The sequence below is a fragment of the Narcine bancroftii genome, chromosome 10 (genome assembly GCF_036971445.1).
Source record: "Narcine bancroftii isolate sNarBan1 chromosome 10, sNarBan1.hap1, whole genome shotgun sequence".
Taxonomy (NCBI): Eukaryota; Metazoa; Chordata; class Chondrichthyes; order Torpediniformes; family Narcinidae; genus Narcine; species Narcine bancroftii.
In genome coordinates, this window is record NC_091478.1 from 55,229,596 (window position 1) to 55,256,525 (window position 26,930).

Sequence of the window (26,930 nt, forward strand, 5' to 3'; positions counted from 1 at the left end):
TGAAGTGCAAGAGATTGAAGCCACACAGCTCCAGTCACATGACCCTATCACGTGGTCAAAACTTCGGCCCCGCTGTTTGATTCTTATTTCGACTATTTTAAACTATCTTTATTTTTTTGGGGGGGAGGGAAACCAGTGTTCGACTGTGAGACTTTTGTTTTCCCCTGCTAAAAAAATCAATACAGGTCCGGCGTGCCTGGCGGAGGGTCACAGGTCACGTGATGCCGATAGCACTCCCTCCTCCTGGTCACTTTAAAAAAAATAAAACCCCAACAAAGTGCCGAGCAGGGGAATGGGAGTCGGTGACCAGGTGAAGCAGCGGCCTTTACAATCAAATCCGGCGGCGGCGGCGGCGGCGGGGAGGGGGCGGCGCGGCGTGGAACTGGCCGCCCGGCCAACGTTGGACTGTGCCACTGCAACGGGCGCGTGCACCCGGGGGGGGAGGGGAGGGGAGGAGAGGAGGGGGTGCGGATGACTGACGCGTCGTCTGTGGGGGTGGGGGAGCGCGCGACGCCTCCACCCAGGCGCGGTTGGGGGGAGGGGGGGAAACGACATAGAGATAGATAGAGAGGGCGAGAGAAGCATTGTAAAATTCCACAGAAATAAAAGACCCCCCCACACAAAGCAGGACCCCCACCCCTTCATCTCCCCCTCCCCGCTGACCGGAAACCGTCGGCTTTCCTCTTCCCCCCCCTCCCCAAACTCGGAGCAGTCTCGATCTCGCCCGACTAATCGGCGGGCTCGCGATTGTTTTCCTCCGAGGGCGGAGAGCGGCTATCTTTGCCCCAAGCCCCGAAGCGCAGCGGCCGCTCGGTGGTTGGAGGAGGAGAGGAGAGGAGAGGGGAGGGGAGGGGAGGGGGGGGAGTTGCGGAAGATCTGTTTAATTGTTGTGTTGTGTTTGCCCGTGGTTCCAAGATGGCGCAGTGAGCCAGGCCCCGCCGCCGCCATTTGCAGCCGCTTCGAGTCGAGCCCGCCAGCGAAGCGGCCAGGCCGACGACCCAGCCCCTCCTCTCTCGTCTCCCCCCCCCCCGCCTCCTTTTCCCCAACTCCCCCCTCCCCCTCCCCATTCTCGGCCTCTTCTATCCCACCGGCGACAGAGAGAGGAGCAGCAGCAGCGGCGGCGCCATGTTCAGGCTACACGGAGGCGGAGGAAGAAGAGCGGCGGCGGCAGCAGCAGCGGCGCGAACCAAGTGAGCGAAGAGCCGGGGGAAAAAGAGGCCGAAGACTGACCGGGGGGGGGAAGCGAAGTCCGAGAGGATCCGGAGCGGAAGCGGAGCGAGCACTTGTGAAGTGACCCCCCCTCCCCCGGACTCTCCCGTGAGAACACTGAGCAGAAGGCGACCCCCTTCCCTCCGCCATCGTTTTAGACCTATTTAAAGAGAGTGTGTGTGAGAGAGAGAAAGCGGGGAAAGGCGTTGAGACGAGAAGAGAAAATAATTTTTCTTTTTCCAGTAAAAGAAAGGGGAATAATGACCATTTCCCGCTTTCCTCAGCTGACCGCCCCGACCAGCAATGAATCTTGACTCGCTATCGCTGGCCTTGTCTCAAATCAGCTACCTTGTGGACAACCTGACCAAGAAGAATTACAAATCCAGCCAGCAGGAGATCGCTCATGTGAGTTGGGCGGTGTGGGAGCGCGGGGAGGAGCGGCCCAGCACCCGGCTCTCCACGGCGGCAGCCTGCCTTCCGCCTGCTCATGCTGGGAAGCTGCCTGGAGCCTGGCACGGGCAGCTCGGGGCCTACTCGGGCACAACGTGCACTTGTAGATAGATAAAGTAAAACGCGCGGAGGAAAGATTTTTAAAAAAGTTGGAACTCGGCGAGAGTCACTAACTCCGAGGAGCGAGGCCTAGTTTGAAGGGGGTGGGGGCGGGAAAGCAGTTGGTCTACGTACCATGTACTTTTTAAAAATTGTTCTTAGCCATGTTTTGCATTTATCTCTAGTTTAGTGTCCCATATGAATGGCAAGCTAGCACGTTTCCCAATTTGGAAATGCTCAGGCTACTTTTTCAAAACTAGATTTCTCTTCTACCTTTCCTTGCCCTTTCATGGTCTCAACTTCTAAGTTAAAATAAACTTTTCCAAATGTTAGCTTTCCTTATTGTGAGTTACTGGTCCCTGAAAATGGTATGCCCTTTCTTCCCCTGCCCGTCCCCCCATTGTAGAAAGATGGGGTGGCAAGTGTTGACCTTTGGAACTGGAATGTGAAGGTTGTGGTATCATATTGAATGCAAAGGTAAAAATGGTGAATAACATTTTTTGTTTGAGTTGAAAAACTCAAAAGAGAATTAGCAAAATTCATTGCAGTAGTCAGTTACTGTTGGTACACAACGGTGATCTCTTTTAATTACTTATTTTAAACTTTAGGTACTTTGCATTTTATGAGCAGTTATGGAACAGAAAATATTCTGGAGTTTGAGGTAGCTTCACACATAGCAAGGGTTCTGTTTTTTTAATTGGAGACTCATTCTTGTTTTCGTGTCAAGAGAAATTACAAATTTCTTGGATGTTATAATTGGCAGCACGTTGATGTAAACCTCCAATAACTTATATTTGCAAATCCAGGTGGTTCAGTACAAGGGTTATTTACTAGTCTGGAGTTGTGCATCAGAGGTGCTAGATTGTGGCCTGAGTGCAATGCTGGGTCTTTTTGTTATTAACGAGTAGTTCTGAAAATCTAGTCTAGTTCTACCAACCTTGCAAGTGTATTGGATTAACAATGATTTACTCTAAAACCAGTTCTAAGTGGTGGATGATCTTTTTGTGGGGAAAGAGTGTTAAAACACGCCATTGTGAAAAGTCCTGCAACATGATGAGAACGTCCAAGTTTTAAGAAATAGACACAGGACTAGATGGACTTTTGAGTTTTTCATCAAGACTGTGATTTATCCTCAACTTTATTTATCCTGTATAATCCCCATTTGACTTGATTCTGTTAGCATTGAAGCACCTTTGCTTCAATAAACTCAATGACTGGGTTTGCAAAGAATTCCAAATTCCAGCCTGAGTGAAGAAACTTCTCACCTCAGTCCTAAATGTCATACCCTTGGTCTGAGACAGCTAAGGGAAACGTTCTCCTTGTATCCACTCTGATTCCTGTAGGAATCATGTCTGTTTCAATTACTCAGTTTACTAAATTCTAGAATACAAACACAGACTGCTTAATTTCATGCAGCATATACCATGCCTGGAAGCAGTTTGATAAATCTTTGCACTCCCTATGGCAGGTTTTTTTTTGCCAAGGTGGATGTAATTTAATTTTATCCCGAGTTCTCTGGAAGAATTGAAGTTGAATGATGCATCCAAAGGCCTTCCACTTAACACTAGTGTACTGGTCTGGCATTATCTTCTGATTGTGGTCAGTGTGCTCAGCCACTCTTTCCTATTGCAAGTTAAACCTTTGGGCAACTTGATATTAAAGCTTTATTAATTTGTAAGTTTGAACACCCACATGATCACTTAGCAAGTTTATCCAGGAAAAGACCAAACTCCAGATTAGATGGATGTCAGGTTTATGGTGAATTGGCAGTTTTATTCTGTTTCTGGTCTCTGTCAACCCATTTCTGAGCATTGAGCCCTGCATAATAAACAGGAGATGTGCATAATGGTGAGAACAAGAGGGGATTTGATTGGGATGCCACCACCAGACACATCCTCTCTCTGCCCTCTGCAGTGACTGCTCCCTCCATGACTCCCTCAACCAACTCCTCCCTTTCCATCCATTACCCTCTTGGCCACTACCCCTGCAACTGTAGGAGATGCTTCACTTGTGCCCATACCTCCTCCCTCAGGGCCCCAAAAAGTCCTTGCAAGCGAAGCAACACTTCACTTGTGAATCTGCAGGGGTCATCTGCATCCAGAGCTCCTGTTGTGGAGTGACTGCATGCAGACTGGAAGCGCTTCATTGAGCACCTCGGCTCTGTCCACCACAATAGCGGGGAACACCCAGTGACCATCCATTTTAACTCCCCTCCCCATTCCCTTGCTGAAATGTCTGTCCATTGTCTCGTGCACTGCCAGATTGAGACTACCTGCAAATTGGAGGAACTGCACCTTGCCTTCCACCTGGGCACCCTCCAATTGGATGGCATTAATTGACTTTGCCGGTTTCCGTTAACAAACAACTCCCCTGCCCCAAAACCTCTACTTCTTTCTTGTAGCTCTGTCCCTTTCTCTTCCCTTTTCCATTGGTCTTCTTTACCTCTGCTCTGTGTTAAGAGCCAAAGTCCACCCCCCTATCAATTATTACCTTTATTTTCTCTTGTCATCTTCTCCATATCTAATTATCTTTTGTATGTTGGTCTGTACTCCTCCTAACATTTCCTTTATTCATATGCTGCCTGCTTTTTCCTTTGAAGGGCTCAAACTGGAAATGTTGGTAATATATCTTTACCTCGTATGGATGCTGCAAGACCTTTTGAGTTCCTCCAGCATTTTATGTACCCTCTGCTATCAAGGTTCACACTTTACTGGTCATAGTGAAAGTAAAACAAATTGGAAAAAAAACATCAAACTTGAAAAGATTTTGATGGGCCTTTTTAATTAAAAGATGAAAAGCATTTTGGTTATAGACTTTAGTTTTACACTTTGTGAAAACAATCTGTAAGTAAATCATAGAAGGTTCAATTGTACCAACAAATAATATGGTTCACAGAAAGGATGGCAATTAGAACTTCAAATTAGAGGCTCTGAACTTGATAGTGAAGCAATCTTTTGGACATTTGTATATTTGAGTGCTTAAAAGAATGATCTGTTAGTAAATGCATATGGGATAGAATTTGTGCCTTTAGGAAATTGGAGAAGACTTGGTTTGAGTAAACTGTAATGCACTTAAAATAGCTGCAAAATTTCTGTGTTGAACTCTCAAATTTTAGGTATGTATCTAACAAATTTGAATTGCCCTTTCCAGGCGAGGCTAGTTAAGAGGGTCAAAAGTATTTCAATTCCACAAGCATGGTTCTAAGGAGCATTCTAATCCCAGGCAGTAGAATCTCAGGCTTGTATGTGATTTTGTGTATGTATGACAATAAATTTGATTTGAACAAGAGAATTGGTATACTCTAGAACTTTGTGGATATGAGACTAATTTTTGGAGTTCTCATTTATGATGATCTAGTTAATAGGCTTTCCTGGCTTGAGTGTGGGATAAGAAATATTTAAATTTTAAACCTGTATACTTTGGAGCTTTCAATTCTTTCATTAATGAGGTTTGAAGGATTTTACACTGATGACCTTTTTTATATTTTTAAATCGAAACCTAGAATTGAATTTTTAGACTTCAACATTTGCCTTCAATGGTTTTTTTACAATGTGTTATGGAGTCCAGAGGACCCCAAAAACCAGAAGCAATAGATATGCACTACAACACAAGGTTACTTAAACAAAAGTAGTTTTTTTCTTGTATTTGAACAAGAAAACAGAATTAAACTCTAACTTATTACTTAACCTACCTAACTACTTAATATTCCCCCCCCCACCCCCCCCCGCCTAAATCTAAGCTCAGTTGTGTGTAATGTAAATTTAAGATTAGAAAAGTTCTTTGGATCACAGTCCAATCTCACTGGTTGCAGGCAATTCTTCTACTGTGCACAGAAGTTAGCATTAACAAAGTTCACCAGTCTTTGATGCTTAACAGGCAAATGGTTACCACTCAGGAGGGTTATTGCTCGTTTTCAGAGGGAGATTCCTTTTCTAGGACATCCACAACTGATTCCTTCTCCATCAGTCTTGTTGACAAAACATGCCCCCTTCAGGGTTCTTTCAGGTCACTTTTCACACCGCCAGTCTTCTCCTTTGACCAGGCAGCCTTCTACAGTTTGCCAGCTTGTCCCTCTGGAAAGGATTTCTGTCTCTCTCCTCTGTTTCACACCCTCCCTCTCTGAGAGCAAAACTCTTCTCTGCCTGCAAAGATCACATGCTCTCCCAGGCAAGCTGCTGTCGATACTTTGTTGCCGCCTACAAAAAGCATTCTGCAAAAGTCCTGCAAACATTGTGTTTTAAAATATCATCTTCCATTTGTATTGAATTTCACTTTTGTTTACCCTTTGGGTTTTCTTCTAAATCATCATGCTTCTGAAATTCATTCTAATTTTTCATTGTTTCAAGCAAAGATGGGAGACTTAAAACAATGAATGGAAGTGGCTCTAAAACATATCCTTAAAAAGTTTCACAACTCATTGACATCCAATTTTTAATCTTGAATCTATTCAGCAAGTCAGGCAGCATCTGTGGAAAGAGACAGTTAATGTTGCAGGTTGAAACTGCTTTGTCAGAACTGGGAAGGGGGAAGTCTCTGATGTAAAATTGGAGTGACCATGGGGCTAAGGAACAGCAGGTAGACATAACCAGTAGGTAAGACTGGGTGTGTTCTCAACTCACAGGAGAAGGAAAAAAAAACTAGTTAAGCTAATCAGGCAGATCAAGGTACAATACTTGAAACTGTAGAGTTCAACATTCCAGAAAGCTGCCCCGACAGAAGATGCTGTGCTATTCCTCAATATTTTGTTGTTCATTATTGTAACAGTACAGCATTCCACAGACTAATATGTTAGAATTAGAGAATTAAAAGTGACAAGGAGTCACCAATTTCAAGGTGAGGATGTACCCTGTCAGATACGTCATCTTGCACAGCGTTTTTGAACTCCAGTATTTTTTTTTAAATTTAATTTTAATTTGAACATACAGCATGGTAACAGGCCCTTCTGGCCCACAAACCCATGCCACCCAAATACCCCAATTAACCTACAATCCCGGTACATTTTAGAGAGTGGGAGGAAATTGGAGCACCTGGAAGAAACCATGCGGACATGGGGAGAAGGTACAAACTCCTTGCAGTTGGCACCGATTCGAACCCAAGTCACTGGTGCTGTAACAGGTTGCGCTAACTGTTCCTGAGTATTCCGACTCATTCATTGACCAAATAATCTTGTTTACACCATATCCCAATTGTCAACCTTGTAGTCTATCTCTCCCTGAACCTTAAAGTTTTGTTTCTTTTACAGTTCTGATGAAAGGTCTTAGATCTAAAATAATAAAAAATACTGGAAATGTAGGTCAATCGGGTGTAGTTGGGCAGCATGGACTTGTGAGCCGAAATGGCCTGTTGGTGCTGTATGTATGTCTAAATACCAGTAACTGTTTCCCTTCCCACAGTTGTAAATGACCTGTTGAGTCTTTCCAGCATTTTGTTTTTATTTTAGATTTCCAATATATATTTGATTTTCACTTTTTATTCTTGTTGAGCACTCCTTTCCTTTCCCTTCATATCTCCATTATTTTTCCACGTGCTACCTTGAAGCTTTTTAATATGCACTGCATTAACTATATTGTTCATTTGCCTTCTGTTTAAAGTATAGTGCTTTGACCAGAATGATCTTGAGGTACTTTATTTAAGATTCAATAATTTGTTCATGATGATGATCAGGTTTATCTTTGCTACAATGACGCTCCTGTTTTTGGGTATATTTAAAGTAGATTTATAATAGATGACTTATAACCCTCTTAAATGTAGTTCTTTATCTCCTTAAAGATCCTAACATGCATCTTAGCAGGTTTGTTTTCTCTCAGCTTAACTAATTTTAATAAAGACTTTCCTTTTGGTATCAAAGCATTGTAGTCCATAATAACAAACATGTCCTAGTCTCAACCATTTCAGAAGTCAGCTCTTAGCTGATGTGCTTCTCATTAATAATAAGTAATAATAATAAATAATTAGGTAAACTGTTTATTAGTTGTATTTCCCACCCTCTAAATTGATGGCCATCGCTCCACATGAAAGAGGATAATGTGAAATACATAAGAATAAAACAAGAACATTCTCAGCAGGTTGGGCAGCATACATCAAAAGAGGAGCAAAGTGAACATTTGAGGTCAAAAGCTCTTGGGCAGAGGAAGAAAGTCGGTTAGTTTTAAATTGCACAGAGGGTGGGAGCATGGCTAGGCAAGCAAAAAGGGGCATCTCTAAATAGGTTGAAAACAGGATTGGCATTGGGATAAGATGCATGAGTCAATCAGTAGAATATGACATTTGAGTGATCATAAAGAAAAGCTATAAAATGAGGGCAGTTAGAATGAGAATGCAAAGGACTAAAAGTTGTGTCATGTAAGGACTTGTTCAGATGGTAAAGCTGCACTAATGGACAGGGTAAACATAGCCAATATTACTAGTGGATAATTATGGTGGAAATGACCAAATCTGCTATGGACAGAGTGGAATCTGAAGTTATAGAATTCAGCATGGAGTGCAGAAAGCTACCTTTTGCTCCTCAATCTGAGGTTGGTTTCTTCAGTATGGAGAACACATTGTACAACAAAGTGGAATAAATGAATTTGAATAGCTACTTCATTCGTTTAGGATGATGGGAAGGGAAGAGAAAAGATGCTTGTTACATCTTCTGTAGTTGCCCACAAAAGTGCTGTAAAATGGGCAAGAGCCAAGAAGAGTGGACCAGGAGTTGGCGGTGAAGGGAATGGTTCATATGAAATACTGTAAGGAAAATGGATGATGTGCCTGGTTTTGGAATCTTGTTGAAGCTTGGCAGAAATTGGGAAGGATTACTTTAATTTTTTTTAAAATTGGATAGGTTCATGGAGAGACAAGGTTCAGGTGCAGGTCAGTGAGACTAGGCAGAAAAAATAGTTCGGCACACACTTGAAAGGATGAAGGGCCTGTTTCTGTGTTGTTGTGTTCTATGATTCTAAATGTAAGGGTTAGTGGGGTGGAAGATGCAGACCAGGGTAATGCTACCAAGAGCAGAGGGTGTAAGAATACATGTGTTAAGTGGATGAGATCATGTAAAATGCTCAGACCCAAATGATAAGAGAGGTATGTATGGTTCAGCATAGGAGATATCTTGGGTACTTGTATTGAAAATCTTCTCATTGGAGTAAATGCAATGAGCAAGGAGCAATATCTCAGTCATTATTTAATACTTATGAGATCTTTGAAGATCAGGAGCAAAAATTAATTGCTGGAGGAAGCTGGCATTTTGGGTTGAACCCTTCACTTAAAATGTATTTTGAATGTTGACAGGGCATTTGGAAGGAGGCAGGCTTGTATTTGAGAGTGGAAATTCATTAAATTCCCACTGTTGATTGGATAATGCCCATGTGGAGCTTAACGAGGGGCACTTTGCTGGTGCAAAGGCTTGCATGAACTATGTGCTGACAGATGTATTCCACCAGTGTCCTTAAGGTTGATTTTAAAAAATGAATGGAAAGACAAAACAAGCTACACAGAATTGAATACTGTTTAGGAGTAGGTGCTCAGGATTATTATTATTATTATGGTTTATTATTAGGATGATAATCCATGTAGATTTCAGCCAGCACTGTGTAAGGTTATTGCAACAAAGTGAAAAAAATAATAGTTAAAAGGAACATTTTAATTGCTTTCATTCTTTATATTGGAGAAACTGCTTGGTGAAATTGAAGAGCAAAGGTTTTGAGTGGGGGCATTCGGTTTTGGCTTTTGAATTCATCTTGAATTTTCTGAGGTAGATGGTACACTCGTCTGACTTTGAAAGCCAAATGGCAATTTTTCTAGTATCTTACAATGCCTTTCAAGCCGATTGTAGCTCTTAATTTAGTGTATGTTATTAATTGTTCAGCTCCGAATCATGGGTCCTCTACCAGCATCACCTACGGCTCCTAGAACGCTTCCACCAGCGTTGTCTCCGCTCCATCCTCAACATTCATTGGAGCGCTTTCATCCCTAACGTCGAAGTACTCGATGGCAGAGGTCGACAGCATCGAGTCCACGCTGCTGAAGATCCAGCTGCGCTGGGTGGGTCACGTCTCCAGAATGGAGGACCTTCGCCTTCCCAAGATCGTGTTATACGGCGAGCTCTCCACTGGCCACCGTGACAGAGGTGCACCAAAGAAAAGGTACAAGGACTGCCTAAAGAAATCTCTTGGTGCCTGCCACATTGACCACCGCCAGTGGGCTGATATCGCCTCAAACCGTGCATCTTGGCGCCTCACAGTTTGGCGGGCAGCAACCTCCTTTGAAGAAGACCGCAGAGCCCACCTCAGTGATAAAAGGCAAAGGAGGAAAAACCCAACACCCAACCCCAACCAACCAATTTTCCCCTGCAGCCGCTGCAACCGTGTCTGCCTGTCCCGCATCGGACTTGTCAGCCACAAACGAGCCTGCAGCTGACGTGGACTTTTACCCCCTCCATAAATCTTCGTCCGCGAAGCCAAGCCAAAGAAGAAAGAAGAAATTTCACCAGTGTAAAGTTATTCCTATTTGGTGAAAGGCAGATGGGAGAAGCTTTCTTATTAGGCTTGAATTTTCCGGTTTTTATTTTGTTGCTCAGTTGCATGTTTTGTTAGTATTATATAAAACAAAACGTACCTATTTATTTGTTTTGTATTTGCCGCTTTAATTCAATTAGGCGTACTATTGTAGTTTTTTTTTTACAAAAATGTTCAGTTGCAGCAAATAAAATTTTTGGTGCAGAAGCTATTCTGCAATGTACATGATAGGCTCGTTATCATATCAATAGTTTGGGAATGACAAATGTACCTGCAAGTTCAAAGTCATCCACTGTTGCTAGTTTCCTTTCACTAATTTTTATCCCTCCAAATATTTAGCAATTATAAAATGATCTAGTATGTATTGCTTGTCCACAGATGGTTGGTGAGCAGTTTGTGCTCAATGCTGCATTTTTGTATTCTTAAAGCCATTTCTTTCTCTTTGGCTTGGCTTCGCCGACGAAGATTTATGGAGGGGGTAAATGTCCACGTCAGCTGCAGGCTCATTTGTGGCTGACAAGTCCGATGCGGACAGGCAGACACAGTTGGAGCGGTTGCAGGGGAAAATTGGTTGGTTGGGGTTGGGTGTTGGGTTTTTCCTCCTTTGTCTTTTGTCAGTGAGGTGGGCTCTGCGGACTTCTTCAAAGGAGGTTGCTGCCCGCCGAACTGTGAGGCGCCAAGATGCACGGTTTGAGGCGATATCAGCCCATTGGCGGTGGTCAATGTGGCAGGCACCAAGAGATTTCTTTAGGCAGTCCTTGTACCTCTTCTTTGGTGCACCTCTGTCACGGTGGCCAGTGGAGAGCTTGCCATATAACACGATCTTGGGAAGGCGATGGTCCTCCATTCTGGAGACGTGACCCACCCAGTGCAGCTGGATCTTCAGCAGCGTGGACTCGATGCTGTCGGCCTCTGCCATCTCGAGTACTTCGACGTTAGGGATGAAGGCGCTCCAATGAATGTTGAGGATGGAGCGGAGACAACGGTGGTGGAAGCATTCTAGGAGCCGTAGGTGATGCCGGTAGAGGACCCATGATTCGGAGCCGAACAGGAATGTGGATATGAAAAACAAAGGCGAGAAATCAGACTGCTCAAACTACAGGGGAATCACGCTGCTCTCCATTGCAGGCAAAATCTTCGCTAGGATTCTCCTAAATAGAATAATACCTAGTGTCACCGAGAATATTCTCCCAGAATCACAGTGCGGCTTTCGCGCAAACAGAGGAACTACTGACATGGTCTTTGCCCTCAGACAGCTCCAAGAAAAGTGCAGAGAACAAAACAAAGGACTCTACATCACCTTTGTTGACCTCACCAAAGCCTTCGACACCGTGAGCAGGAAAGGGCTTTGGCAAATACTAGAGCGCATCGGATGCCCCCCAAAGTTCCTCAACATGGTTATCCAACTGCACGAAAACCAACAAGGTCGGGTCAGATACAGCAATGAGCTCTCTGAACCCTTCTCCATTAACAATGGCGTGAAGCAAGGCTGTGTTCTCGCACCAACCCTCTTTTCAATCTTCTTCAGCATGATGCTGAACCAAGCCATGAAAGACCTAAACAATGAAGATGCTGTTTACATCCGGTACCGCACGGATGGCAGTCTCTTCAATCTGAGGCGCCTGCAAGCTCACACCAAGACACAAGAGCAACTTGTCCATGAACTACTCTTTGCAGATGATGCCGCTTTAGTTGCCCATTCAGAGCCAGCTCTTCAGCGCTTGACGTCCTGTTTTGCGGAAACTGCCAAAATGTTTGGCCTGGAAGTCAGCCTGAAGAAAACTGAGGTCCTCCATCAGCCAGCTCCCCACCATGACTACCAGCCCCCCCCAAATCTCCATCTTAAAGCCATTTGTAGGGTTGACATAAACTATGCCAGTAGTGTTTTAATGAATGGTTTTCATTAAAATGACATAATTAAGTAAGCTTTTGGCTTTTTTGTTCTATTGATACAATCTGAAAATCTCAAGCTATGTCCATTAATTCTTCTGTCCAATTAGATCAGTTTTCACTATATTTTCAAACTTTATGCATTCTACAGTGTTCCTGTTGAACATGGCTTGTTTTCCTTTGGTGTGAGTAGATTTGTCAGTTGCAGAAATACCCTATATTTCACAATAATGTGGATGGGTATGTTACGGGTTGTATTATATAAATGTGTCTTTTAAAAGAGATTATGGGGGTTTAGTTTAGGTCACTTCACAAACGCAGTAATACTTCACAAAAAACATCTCACTTAAAATGCAAAGTTTTTCTGAAGCTAGACATTCAGGCACTGGTTGGCTTTGCCAAAGATAATGGAACTGCTTTGGGAAAGAACTTCAAAAGTGGGTGCAAATGAAAGATCCAGGTTCAAGTGCTGATAAAGATTTTCAAAGATTGGGTTTGGACTCCTGAAAAAAGTTTTGGGTTTTACAAGCAGAGAGAAGGAACAAACAGGATTCTTGAGAGAGAAGTCAATTCTACAGTAACAATTGAGGCTGCAACATGGCAAGCTGGCAGGCTTGTTGAAAACCCCATTTTGAAGATGGGTTGAGTTCTGAGTTCAGCCTGTTCAAAACCCTTGTAGTCCTTACAAGAGGAAATAACTAGCTAGAGTGTTTTTCCTGAAATAAGGGAAACGAGGAACTCTGGGGATCTGGAAGAAGAGATTATCATTTTGAAAACCCATGATGGGGAAAGTTTCTTTGGCAAGACACTGAAGAGACTGATTAGAGAAAATCAGTTTGTTTGTGTCCAATGAGCAACAAATTTCTCTCTGAAACCAACAAGAACATTCCTGAGTGGTAACCATTTAACTTTAAGCACGAGAGCCTGGTGAAGAATCGTATGTTAAATTCTGTGTAAAATATAAGAATTGCCTGATACCGATGAACTTGGAGAAGTGAATGATTGGACTGTAAAATAAAGAACTTTCCTGAACATGTACACATTACATACACATGTGCTTAGACTTAGAAAGGGGTTAAGTTAATATAATAAGTTAAAGATTGATCTTGTTGTTGTGTTTAAAGAAAATTAAAAGCAACTTTTGTTTAAGTAACCATTTGTCTTGGTGAATTTCTATTGCTGCTGGGTTTTTGAGTCCTCTGGGGTCGTAACAGGTAATTCTGTGCCAAGAAAATATAAATTTATTTAACATTGCCTGTTTCATAGTAATTGGAGAATTTTTTTTCTCATGAGTCACAGATATATTGATGCAATTTTCGGGATAAGGCCTTTGACAAGTCTGCATGCACTGATTTTTGCCCATGGGGAAAGTCAATGTATTACTATAGCACTGTTGGGAAGGGAGTTTTCCAGTATTTAGAATCAACAATGGTTCTAAAGGTTAATTGGACGGTATGGGCCTGTGGTCCAGGAGGGCCTGTTACTGTGCTGCATGTTTAAATATAAATGTAAAAATTTTAGAGGGGGGGATTTAATGATTGCACAACATTCAATTCTATTTGCAACTTCTCACTAAAGACCAATTCACTATTCAGTCACAGGCTGAGAAGCAGCAAGCAACATTTGTGCCACAAAAATATGTAGCAATCATCTTCAACTAAAGAATGCCTAACTAATGATAAAGGACTACTAATAGATTTCCAAATCTGGATGAATTGCCATTTGTTGGGTGGAACCTGGAAGTGACTGTGTTTCCATGGGCTTCTTGTCCTTATCCTCTGATAGAATTTGCAGATTTGTTAGAGTAGCCTAGGGAAGTAATTACAGTTGTATGGTGTGGATAGTATACTCTGGAGTTGCATGCCAGTGGAAGAGGAAATAAATGTTAGGGTAGTTGATGTTCCAATCAAGTGGATTTCTTTAACTGGATAGCATTGAGTGTCCTGAGAGTTGATGGAACTGCAGGCACCCAGGCAAGTGAAGAATATTCCATGACATTTTTGACCTGCGCCTTGCAGATGATGGAAAGGCTTTGAAATACTACAGGATGCTGAGCCTTTTAAGCTGTTCTTCTAACCAAGGTACTCATGCCATAACCTCATTGAGTTTCTGGTCTGTGGTGACCCCAGGATATTGATGGTAAGGGCCTTGATGATATTAATGTTCTTCAATGGCATGCAATTTGTTATATATTCTTTAGTTGAAGATGATTACTACTTTTTTTGGCACAAATGTTGCTTGCTGCTTCTTAACCTGTCACTGAATATTGAATTGATCTTTATCGAGAAGTTGCAAGTAGAATTGAATGTTGTGCAATCATTAATAAATTCCTCTTAAAAATTAATTTATATTTAGACATGCAGCATGGTTACAGGCTTTTCTGGACCACAAGCCTGTGCTGTCCAATTAACCTTCAACCCTCATATTTTTGAAGGGAGGGAGGAAAGCGGAGCACTGGGAGAAAATGCATGCAGACACCAGGAGATCATACAAATATCCTAGCACCAGCGACCTGGGTTCAAATTCAGCGCTAACAGATATTCTAGCTGTGTTGCCCATAAAATATTTATGATCTTATGGTAAGAAGTTCCTTGAGAAAATAATTGAAATGGTTAGACTGAGGACATTTCCTTGAGAAACTTGCGGTGATGCTCTGGGGTAAGGATGATTGGCTTTCTGCACCTACAGCCATTTTTCTTTGTTGGATATGATTCTAACTATTGGACTTTCTTCCTTAATGGAAATTTCATTTTTTCCACGGTTGCCAGATTTGGTGTAATTGTGTCCTGGTGTCAGGACAATCATATTGCCTCACCTCTGAAATTCATTTATAGTGTATGGATTAAGGCTATGATTCTGTCTAGAGCAGGGGGCCTAGTGGAACCCATGCAGGGCATCAGGAAATGGATTATTGGCATCTGGAGTTGAGTCTTGACTATTCAGAAGTATTGTCTATTTTCCACTTGTGTACCATACTACTGCACAATTTATGTATGTACTTATGCACTACAGTCTTTGACTAGTACCTTGTCTAAATCTACTTTTGTTCATACATGTCATCATGACTTGGTTCATAAATTGTAGTCACTTGGAATTGATATGCTCACAAGTTTAATTCTTGACACAGCACAATGATTTGAATAAGCCCAATAGAAATTATTTTCTTAGATACCCCAGGATATACCTTGAAAATACAGTATATCCCTAACAATTTTTTTCTCTAGTTTTAAAATGGTAATTTGATACAATGAACTTGTCTGTTGCCTACCTTTTTCATCCAAACTACTTAAATCTTTTGCTTGGGTTTTTGTGTGTTAGCTTGGTGAACTGTTGCTCTGAACTTTCCTGTCTGTGAGGCTGAGTTTAATGCAGATGAATCTATATCTGCCAGTCTGGTCCACAAAATTGGCTCCAATATGATGAGTGAAGTGCTGTGATCAAGGCCTTTGGTGTGTGCACAGCAAGACCTGCTTAATGTAATGCTTTGATTTCTAGTTGAGCTAAGTTACCAAGCTTGCTGACTGTCAAAATTCTTAGAATTTGGATGTTTAAATCTGACATTTACGGCCATAATCAATTGTTTTTTGAATTGTGATTAAGTTTTAAAAATGCTTTGAGCTCCTGAAAAATAAAATACAATTAAATTCAAAAGGTATAAATTACTTGAATCATGCCTTCCTGTCACATTTTATTTAGCACGGTAATTAAAGTACTGAATTTGCATTGGGGCTGCTACAGATTCAGCAAGTCGGTTTTTTCCAGAAAAATTACAGGGAAATGAATGTTTGCACAACACAAATAGGGATTCTATGAGGAATCTAAGGTTGGGTGCTGTTGGAGTGATAAAGATGACGATTATGGAGTTCAGAATTTTTTCCCCTGGTTTTTCTAGTCTGCTTTGTTATAATGGAAGTAGTTTTAAAATTTCAGATTTCTTCATTTCATCTTTTAACTCTCCGTTCTGTCTTTGAAAATTGTGCTCTTGTTGACTGTGTATCAAGCTGATGCTGCATTTAGATTGTAATTGGTAGGATTTTCTTTGCTGTTTCTAAATATTTTTCTATAATGTCTAATTTTGTTCATTGCAACTAAATGAACAGATAACTGAAGAATTGGAGAACCTATTCTTCACTTCCTTGGAGTGTTTTTCCAGTTGATAATCCCTATTAAAATAGGGATGGTACTGATGCACATTTTCTGCAAAGGTGCAGGGCATTGAATTCATACAGATGAGCATAACAATAGACCTACACTACAAGATTGTTACCTAGAAATCCAATGAGGAATTCAGAAGAAACTGCACAGGATGAAGCTTGTCAAGCTTCTCCCTAAATGCATATTAGGAGTCCTAAATGTATATGAAGTAGAGGGTTAAGCTTGTAGGCTTGGATGAATGATAGGAAGAAGCTTGAGCATTAGTTTGGCCAAATAGCCTGTTGTAATGTTGTCATGTGTAAAGAAAAAAAAAATTAGTAGAATTCAGAAAAAATATTGGAAAGGTAAAATGTAATTGTTTCTAGAATAGGAATGAAGGAATCAAAATGTTCTATTTGTGTGCCTTTATTCTGGATGGTTTGTGGTACATTGATTCCTACAGTTTACTTTTCATTGGGCTAGAGAGGTCAATAGTAAAGGCAGAGTAATGAGGCCATTAGTGAATTATGGACAAGAAAGATTGCAGATGATTATTGGACAAATCATGGAAGATTGGAAAAGTTTATGGCCAGTGTGTCAGATGAGCTTTCTGCTGAACTGTCCAGAATGTAAAGGTGTTCTTGAAGTCTGTGGCACAGTTTGTCATCCACATTGTCAATTACTTGAGCAATAAACATGGTCTGTTGTAATGTGGGCTTTTGGAGTCAGTTGTATAAAGTAATTACAGTAATAAATCTGGAATTCAAGCAACTGGAAAAAAATTAAGGAAAATATGAGTGGTGGTTTTTAACAAAACCAGTTTGATCTTTGGAGAACACTTTACCATCAATTATATTCAATCAAATGGGCTAAAACTTTGGCCAAAATTTTGACATCAACATTTAATAGAGGTTGGCTTATAGGAGGAATCTTTTCCTTTCTCTTTGCAACAAGAGTGATGCATGCTTCATTGAATGAGGCTGGAAGTTTAATTTCATCAAATCTGAGATAAAAATTGAAACCCTCCACTTCCTCTACTCCCCCTCCCCCCCCAATTCCCCTGCAGAAAATCATATAGAATCTAAGGAGGAAACACATTAGTTAGGGTGAGGCAACCTTATTGATTATCTCTTTCTCTTCCCCCCCCCCCCCCCCCTGCGAAATATAGGTACTGTAGCAATCTGTCCCAGCAGGGAAATTAATGTGATCTGGGACAGACGATGCTTTTTATTTCAGTTTCATTTTGAGTTTTTAACTTTTATTTAATCCTTTGTTGCTTAGCCTTTCTGATTGCTTTCTTTCTTAGGTTTCTGTAGAGGTCTTTGACCCCCACTGGAATTCATATCAATGTAATTTAATTGATTTGTTGTATGAGGGTGGGGATAAATAGACTCTATTTGTTACATGAAAATTAAAATTAAATATTTTTGAAAATTGAACTCTAAGCTTTGGCCAGGAAAGTGGAGTGAAAATGATGTCCCCCCCCCCCCCCCCCCCCCCCCACCACGTCTGAATTCTAAATATATGTTTAAATTGTTTGTGAGAGAAACTTTCCTTCTTTTAACAGGGTGATTTTAAACCCTTAATATTCCAGATAACAAAATTTAAGAGGTTATCCATTATCCTTGGCTGAAAATGTAGGTTGGAAAGCACAAATTGTATCAAAACTCCTGGTGTTGGCCTTGATAAGACCATAAAGCAACTATTAGATTAGAGATAACTGTGCATGACCAGGGCTTGTATAGGCTCCTAGAACATTAACGGCATTGAAAAATCTTCCCTACCACCCCAAAACAAGACAGCTGCCAAAAACCATAGCAGCAAGCTCTTTAAGACATCCATTTTCCACTCAAAAAACACAATCTCCATTATTGTTGTTTGAAATACACTCAACACTCCTGAAGCAGCATTCAACTTTATTAGGAAGCACGACCATATAACTTTGAATGTTAAGTACACAAAAACATTGGCCAGGTTAATTTATCACTTAAATTCTAAGCATCAAGAACATTTTTTAGATCCAGATTTGCTATTTGTTTTAATTTAGTTTCATGTTGTTAATGTTATGAATTCTTGCCATCAATTTATTTGCTCAACCTGAAATTGGACATTTATTTGAAGACGTTTGATTCTGCCTTTCAATATAAGATTGTACAAGTATCAAAATATTTCCGTGATGGAATTAGTGCTTATTTGCTGGCTATTCAATTGGAGTTGTATGATGGTATTGAATTGCAGCTTGAATCCTGCAAGAGCAAGCTTAACAAATGGTTTTTTTCCTGATGTGCCTTATCTAAGTTTGGTGTATATGTAGAATTGTTTGACTTTCCAGTTGAAGCATAAATTTGGAGATGTGGCATTATAATGATACAGTTCCATTTTAAAGATAGAAAAAAAATTAGGAGTGTACCATATTGCTACAGTTATGTCAGGTTTATTGCTTGAAGAAAGAGGCTCACGTCGAGAGAGTGCAGTGGACTCTTGAGTTTATTTGGCTATCTGCTCTGCCTTTTATAGGCTGACTGCTGCATCACGGATATGGTTTGTGATCTGCCGGCTGCAGATTGGACCTCCTGTGATCCGTTGCTGATGGTTGGCTGGTTTAGCCTCTGCTGTTACGGCCTATGGTAATAGGCCACTCAGCTCACATGTTGTCTGTTCGTTCGACAGCCGTTTCCTGTGTGTCTGCCTGTGGAGTAGACTGTGGGCCGCAACTCACCCCACTTCCCCACCAGAACCAGTGATGGTGTTTTTTTTTTTTTTGGACGCCGCCCCCTCTGCCATGGAGTTGGATAAATGACTGGAGGTCTAAAGTCCAAGTGGGCCGGTTTTACCCAGTTGACAGTGAAGATCTCCTCCCTGCCACTGATGTCCAACATGCAGGTGGAGCCTTTGTGTTTGATGACGTGGTATGGCCCTTCGTAAAGCTGCTGGAGGGGTGGCTGATGTGCCCTGTGTTGTACAATTACGTGCCCACAGTCCATAAAGTTTTTTTGTGGGTCCTGGGCTGCGTAGGGGCCAGTGTGCCTAGGTGCTCACGCAGGCAAGACAAGGTAGCTGCCGGGGGTTCCCCTGTATCCTTAGATCTGGGTACGAATTTGCCTGGGATGACTAATGGCATGCTGTAGACCAACTCAGCAGAGGATGCTTCGAGATCCTCTTTTGGAGTGGTGCGAAATCAGAGGAGCACCCAGGGAGTTCACTGGCCCAGTGAGCTGGGTTATGAGGGCTGTCTTCAGGTGCAACCTCTTCAACCTGTGGTCTGCGGGCAATATGGTCTGGTGGAGTTGGGTCCTCAGGGCATTTGCCAAAGCAGCCCACGGGCTGGAAGTGAATTGGGCCCCCGTCGAATATCAGATATTCAGGAACCCCAAAACGTGCCACCCAGGTGTTTAACAATGCCCATGCCTCCAAAGTAGTTTCTGCCAATGGTACTGACTCGAGTCATCTAATCAGCGATCGATCATGGTCTACAGATAACATGTGCCCCTGGATATTGGTAGGGGGCCAACAATGTCTATATGCACGTGGCTGAACGATTGGCTTGAAGGACGGGGTGGGGGTGGGGGGTGGCCTTGTGTGTTTGAATCTTTGATGCCTGGCACTGCCTGCATGCTTTGGCCCACCAAGTGACCTCTTTCCACAGGCCATGCCAGACATATCTACTGGCCACCATTTTTTCTGTTTCTCTGATGGCGAGGTGAGCCAGATTATTATGGACAGAGTCGAACACCCGCCTTTTCCATGCAGCCGGAATGATGGGGCGATTTGGATGCCCTCTCGTTGGAGGCTGGTGAGTGCCGTCTGGTATGCTGGGATGTTGTGGTCTGCTTGCTGTGCTTCAGCCCTGGCCACTTAGTCGAGGCCTCGGGTGGGGCATGCACTGCTAGTACAGCTGGTCATGATAGAACATTGACTACCACAGTGGACTTCTCAGCAATATGCTTAATGTCAGTTGAGAATTCAGAGATATAGGACAGGTTCTGCTGTTGCCTGGCTGACCACTGGTCTGAAACCTTGCTGAAAGCTGAAAGCTTGTGGTCTGAACATTTTGAACTTCCTGCCCTCCAGGTATAATGCTAACAGTTACCGACCAGAGGCACTATACTTGAGCCCTGGTGGCCTGAAGTGTTTACTGCAAAAGCTAGTGGCTGCCTCTGTCTATTAACCAGTTGCTCAAGTACACCCTTGACTTCTGTGCTGGAGCTGTCCTCTGTGAGGGCAATTGAGGGCGTCTGCCCTTGGATGCACAAAGAGGGTGGTATTGGTCAAGGTGTCTTCAGCTGCCTGGAAATCCTCAGCTGCTTCCTTTGTCCATTCAATGTTCTTCTTGTGCCCTGTCATAATGGGGAATAATGGGCTCATGATATGGGCTGCCGCTGGTATAAAGCGGTGATAGAAATGGACCAACTCTGCCAACTCTTGCTGGCCCTTCATAATTGATGGTCTAGGAAAAGATGGAATGGTGTCCACTTTTGCAGGTAACAGCCTGGCTCCATGTTGGACAGTACAATGTCCCAGGAAATCGATTGTCTCTTGGCCAAACTGGCACTTGGCAGGGTTGATGGTTGAGCCAAACTCGCTTGTTCTGGAGCACAACAGTCTTAAGTGAGTGGCATGCTCAGTATGGTTGTGGCTGGCTAGCAAAATAAATGAAGATGAATTGCAGATCCTGGCCCACTTCGTCCATTAACCTCTGGAATGCTTGAGCTGCGCTTTTTAATCCAAAGGTCAAGCGAAGGAACTCAAATAAACCAAAGGGGGTTATAATGGCAGTGTGAGCAATGTTGTCAGGGTAGACTGGGATCTAGTGATAACCTCTGAGGTCCACCTTAGAAAGTATCTGTGCCCTATATAGGTTAGCCAAGTCCTGAATATGGGGCATTGGATACCTGTCAGGCGTGATGGCCTCATTGAGGTGATAGTAGTCTTCGCAAGGCCTCCAACCCCTTGCCACCTTTGGTACCATATGGAGAGGGAGGCCCATTGGCTGTTGGAGCGCTGCATAATGCCAAGTTTCTCCCATCTTCCAAAACTCCTCTCAAGCCAGTTTGAGTTTCGCGGGGGGGGGGGGAATGGAGGGGAGGCGCTTGCTCTGGGGAGAGGAGGGCCCTCTCTGATGATCTGGTGCCACACCCCATGTTTAGACTCTGCTGAGTTGAAATGGTGTAACGATAGAGAGGAATTCTGCCAGGATTGAAGCAAATTCATTATCAGCAGTAATCACCGAGTGCAGGTGGGAGTTGTAAGTTCAATGCCATGTAGAGAGAGGGTTTGGAAAGTCTTGGTGTGTACCAGCTAATGCCCCTTAATGCCCACCAACAAGGAGTTGGCCCTGAGGAAGTTGGCACCCAGTAACAGCTGCTGCACAGCTGCCACCATGAACTTCCATGTGAAACATTCATCCCTGAAGCAAAGGGGAATTGTGTTGGCACCAAAAGTCAGGATATTAGTCATTGGCCGCCTGTAGTTTTTGACTCACCTTCCTGCTGCATGACTCTAAGCTGGACAGGGAAAGGGTGTTGACCGGGAAGCGGTGGCCCGACAGGGAGTTCTGGACATGGAGGAGACTGTGTAGTGGCCAGTTGTCGCAGCCATCAACGATCGGTTTTGGTGTTTCCCTGGAGTGGCATTGACTGGCCATGGAACCCCACTGTTGATTTTTAAAAAAAAAAGTACTGCTCACCAGTAGGGTCTGTCGCTTAGGTGGTTGGTTATTCGGGTGGTGGGTTTCCTGACTGGTTGCTGTTGTCGAGGTGTCGTTACCTGTTCCAGTGTAGCACAGGTGTCTCTCTGCCACCCATAGCTTGTCCATTTGGGCAGCTACTTTTCTGGGGTCATTGAAATCCTCTTCTGCGATGAGCAGCAGGATGTCGTCAGGCAGCTGCTCCAGAAAGATCTGCTGAAACAGTAGGCAAGAGGTGTGGCCATTGTTGAGAGCGAACATCTCACTCTTGAGGGCAGAAGGGGCCCTATCCTCCAAACTGTCTACGGTCAGAACGTGCTCGCGCTTCGAGAGCCCAAAATGCATGTTAGTAGCACCTTGATGGCCACATACTTGCTCTGGGGACTGCTGAAGGAGGTCAATAATCTGGGCCACGGTGTTCTGGTTAAGGGCGCTTACTATGAGGTAGTAGCAGCGCGCGTCATCGGCAGAGATCTGGTGAATGGTGAACTGTGCCTTGGCTTGCTAGAACCACACTCGTGGTTGCACCATCCAGAAGGCACCTTCAATGATACCGCATTGATTGCAGGCTGATTGAGTCCAAAGTGCCATTTGGACCAGTCGTCACCACTGTAGCATACTGCTACGGTTATAGCTCAGAGTTATTGTTTGAAGAAAGAGGCTCACACTGAGAGAGTACAGTTGACACTGAGTTTATTCAGCTATCTGGTCTGCCTTTTAAAGCCTGACTGCTGTATCACCACAGGCTTGATCTGCTGGCCACAGATTGGTTGCCTTGTGATCCGCTGGCCAGAGTTGGACCCCTTGCAATCCACTGCTGGTGATTGGTTTAGCCTCTGCTGTTGCGGCCTATGGGAACATGCTGCTCAACTCGCATTGTGTGTTTGATCGCTGCATTCGATGGCCATTTCCTCTGTTGGCCTGCGGAGTAGGCCGTGGATGACTGCAGGACCACCGAAGCACAAAAAGAGCACCGGGTATCACATTTGCATGATCAGTAAGACGTATAGGAACCAGGAGCACAGAAAAATTGGGAAGAAGGTTGCACTGAAGAGGTTATTGACTAAAATGCATGAAATTGGTGACTTTTAATTTGGTGACAAAATATTTGCACATTATTACTACTTGAATGCTGCTCTTTGATCTTTGTTCATTGGAGAAGCAGTTCTTACTTTGCAGTACATTTGTAGAGCCTAACAGGGAAAATATTTGCCATCTTCTAAATTGATTAATTGTTCTTCTAACCTGATACAAAGGTGTTTCTTCTGTCAATATATTTGATGGGGTGTTAGATTTGTCTCTTCCATTTATGCATGTCATCTGAAATAGTTCGGGAATTTCTAGTTCTAGTTTACATTGAGTAAATTTTGTTAACAAATCTAACAATTAGTAGTTTCCAACTTGAAGCTTCTAATCTGCACCTTGGTTCTGGAGCTGCTTTGCTCCTTTGTTTTGTTTTTAGGGTCTTGGTGTCCATCTTTGGACAGTGGTAGAACACTGTTCTACAATCTGATCTACATTTGCACCTTAAAGAAAAATATTGTTCCAAATTTTGAAGCCCATTAATGAGATACAAAATAGCTATTTCCTGGACAGATTAGAAATTTATCATGCTCCAATGCATATACTCAAGCAAAGCCATTATAGTTCTGTACATTTATGAAAAATATATATCAAGTGTTTTAACTGTTGATAATTATTTTAGAAGAGAATACTTGAGTTGATATGCTCTTTTTACTTTCCAGATTGTGAACAGACACGGCCCTGAGGCAGACAGACATTTATTACGCTGTCTATTCTCGCACGTGGATTTCAGTGGCGATGGTAAAAGTAGCGGCAAAGATTTCCATCAGGTATTGAAAGTTTTTAAAATTTTTATGCAGATATATTTTGAATAAGATAGGAATATTAAAAGTAGTGGGAACAAGCTCATTGGCATCTTGCTGTTTTATAATTCAGTAATATCATGGGCCTGATCACTTTGTGCTCATCCCATCTCTTGATTCCCTTAATATACAATTTTTTGTATTGCTTTCAATATTGTTCTTGGCATCTAAAGTTCCACCATCCCTTTGGGTATAAAAATCCCAAGATTTGTTTCCCAAATCTTTCTCATTTCATTCCTGAATGGTCAAATTGTTATTTTTGTGCCTGGTTCTTTACCTTCCATCAAGAGGAATATGTAATCCTTGTAAGAATTTTGAAAATGATCAATTTATTTTCATATTCATTGTACAATGTACATGTATTCCAAAATTCTTGCTGGATATGAAAAGGTACTTTGAGTTTTTTTTACTATTTAAAAAAAACTACTTATTTGAAATATAAAGACAATAAATACAACAACAAAAAATCAGTTATCCTAGTGCAAAAATGCCATGTCAATAGTGCAGGCTATCCTTTTGAGGTGTTAGAGAATTCCCTTATTGGTGTAACAAGGAAAAGTTTGAGTCTGATAGCTGTGTGAAAGAAACTTTGAGCTGAGGGTTTCTGTTCTTCAGGCTTCTGTATCTTCTGCCTGAAGTGAGAAATGGTTGTGACCAGGGTGATGGGAGCCCTTTATGATGATAGGTGACATCTTAAGGCATTGCCTTGCATAGATGCATTCATTGGTTGGAGGTCAGAACCTGTGATAGACGATGTTTGTAACTTGCACTTTTGGGTTGACGAATCCCTAAACCTGTGCACTACAGAAGTTTGATAGAATATTAGACAAATTTTTGTTTAATTCAGTAGCATTGATTCTCATTTTCTTATTTTCAAAGTTATAGCCTGAGTCTTTATTAACTCTTCCCCAATGGAAAATGCTCCATTCTTAGAAATAATATTGAGGACTGCATCCCATCTGTTGCAAATGTACTGTTTCTTGAAACAAGACTTGTATACACAATTCCAGGTACAGACTTGTTAGGTTCATGTATAATGGTACAAATAATTCTTTAATTTTTGTATTCATTTGTAACAAAGACCAAAAAAAGTTGTCACCCGAATGCCTGAAGTACCTATAATGTAAGGGCACCTATGTTCTGCTCAACACTAATACCTAGATCCATAGAAAGCTACAGCACAGAAACAGGCCCTTCTAGTCCATGCCAAACAATTTTTTTGCCATTGATTTGCACTTGGACTATAGCCCTCCATATCCTTCCCATTCATGTATCTATCCAAATTTCTTTTATGTTGAATCAAACCTGCATCCACCATTTCTGCTTGCAGATCATTCCACACTCACCATCCTAATATCCCCCTTAAATATTTCACCTTTCACCCATAACCTCTCATCTTGTCTCAATCAATCAAATAGATACTTGGATAAATCATTGCACTTTTTGACACCAGAAACCCCTAGATCTAACATGATATTTACTTTTTGTGCCTTGAGGCACAATTCTATTAATTGTTCATTGGCTATTGATTTTAATACATAAATGTTAAATAATCCTTTATCATAGCCCAATACTGAATCAAAAATAGTCTGCTTCCTATTTGGTTTCTCAGCATATTGATCCAGAAAATCATTTTATGCACTTCATGAATTCACGCTCATTAATATTTTGGTTTGTCCAGTTTATATTTGTATTGATTAGTATCCAGAATTATTTTACATGGATCTTTTATTTCCTGATATATTCAATGCCTTCCATTGCCAGTACTGTTTAGGGTTGTACAGCTCCTGGCAACGATTTTGGTCCTAGCAGTTTTAGTTCCACCCAAGGTCTTTCCTTCATTCCATCCTTTATAAGGGATCTTCTCCCATTTTTACCATATCAAAACTTATTTCTACTGTTACGAACCCAGAGGACCCCAAAACCCAACAGCAATAGATATTCACTGACAAATCATTACTTAAACAAAAGTTGTTTTTATATAACCATATAACCATTTACGGAGCGGAAACGGGCCATGTCGGCCTTTCGAGTCCGCACCGATTCACTAGAACATTTCCACTAGCTTAAACCTCCTGCTCTCTGCCAATAACCCTCCAACCCCCTCACCTCCATTTATACATCCAACCTTCTCTTAAATGACAGAAGGGACCCTGCCGCAACTATCTAATTTGGAAGATCATTCCATTCTGCCACCACTCAGAGTGAAAAAGCCACCTCTAATATATCTCCTAAATTGTTGCCCCTTTACCCATAACTCATGGTCTCTTGTTCCAACCTTCCCTGCCCTCAGGGAGAATCTGTTTGTCAAGTCTATCTATTTCTTTCATAATTTTAAATATCTCTATCAAGTCCCCTCTCTCAGTCGTCTACGTTCCAATGAATAAAGTCCCAGTCTCCTTAATCTCTCCCTGTAATCCAGATGCTGTAAGCCAGACAACATCCTTGTAAACTTTCTCTGCACCCTCTCCATCCTATCTATATTCTATAATTTGGAGACCAGAACTGAGCACAGTACTCCAAACCTGGCCTCACCAATGCCTTAAACAGCTGCAGCATCACCTCCCAGCTCCTACACTCTATACTATGATTTATTAATTATCTTTAAACATGAAAATACAATAAACCTTTAACTTATCTCTATTGACTTACTTAACCCCCTTCTAATTCTAAGTGCATGTGTATGTAATGTGTGCAAGTTCGGAAAAGTTCTTTGGTTCACAGTCCAATCTCACTTGTTATTCCTCCAAGTTCACTGGTTGCAGGCAATTCTTATTCTATGCACTGAATTTAACGTTTATAAAGTTCGCCAGGCTTTGGTGCTTGAAAGGTAAATGGTTACCGCTCAGGAATGTTCTTGTCGGTTTTCAGAGTGATTTGTTGTTCCAGGACATCCACAACTGATTCCTTTTTTTAATCAGCCACTCCAGTGTCTTGCTGAAGAAACTTGCCCCCTTCAGAGTTTTCCAGATGATAGCTTCTTTCTTTCTGTTCATCAAAGAGTACCTTTTTTCTCTTATTCTAAGTGAAACATGTTGCCTTTATGTAAACTACTAGATCTCCTTAATGGCTTCAAGG

General features: G+C 42.2%; 1 protein-coding gene across 7 annotated transcripts in view; it reads left to right on the forward strand.

The window, feature by feature from the left end:
• Positions 1 to 214: 214 nt before the first annotated feature.
• cnot1 (CCR4-NOT transcription complex, subunit 1) overlaps positions 215 to 26,930 on the forward strand; it is a 325,223-nt gene continuing 298,507 nt past the window's right edge. For 3 of the 7 annotated variants that reach the window (XM_069900955.1, XM_069900953.1, XM_069900956.1), the window contains exons 1-3: positions 521 to 1,614; positions 19,927 to 20,073; positions 23,712 to 23,819. In XM_069900955.1, coding sequence (XP_069757056.1) covers positions 1,513 to 1,614; positions 19,927 to 20,073; positions 23,712 to 23,819 — 357 coding nt within the window. In that variant the 5' untranslated portion in view covers positions 521 to 1,512. Of the gene's footprint in view, positions 311 to 520; positions 1,615 to 19,926; positions 20,074 to 23,711; positions 23,820 to 26,930 lie in introns of those variants that run through there. The other 4 variants (XM_069900957.1, XM_069900958.1, XM_069900952.1 and 1 more) reach the window with 3 other exon arrangements.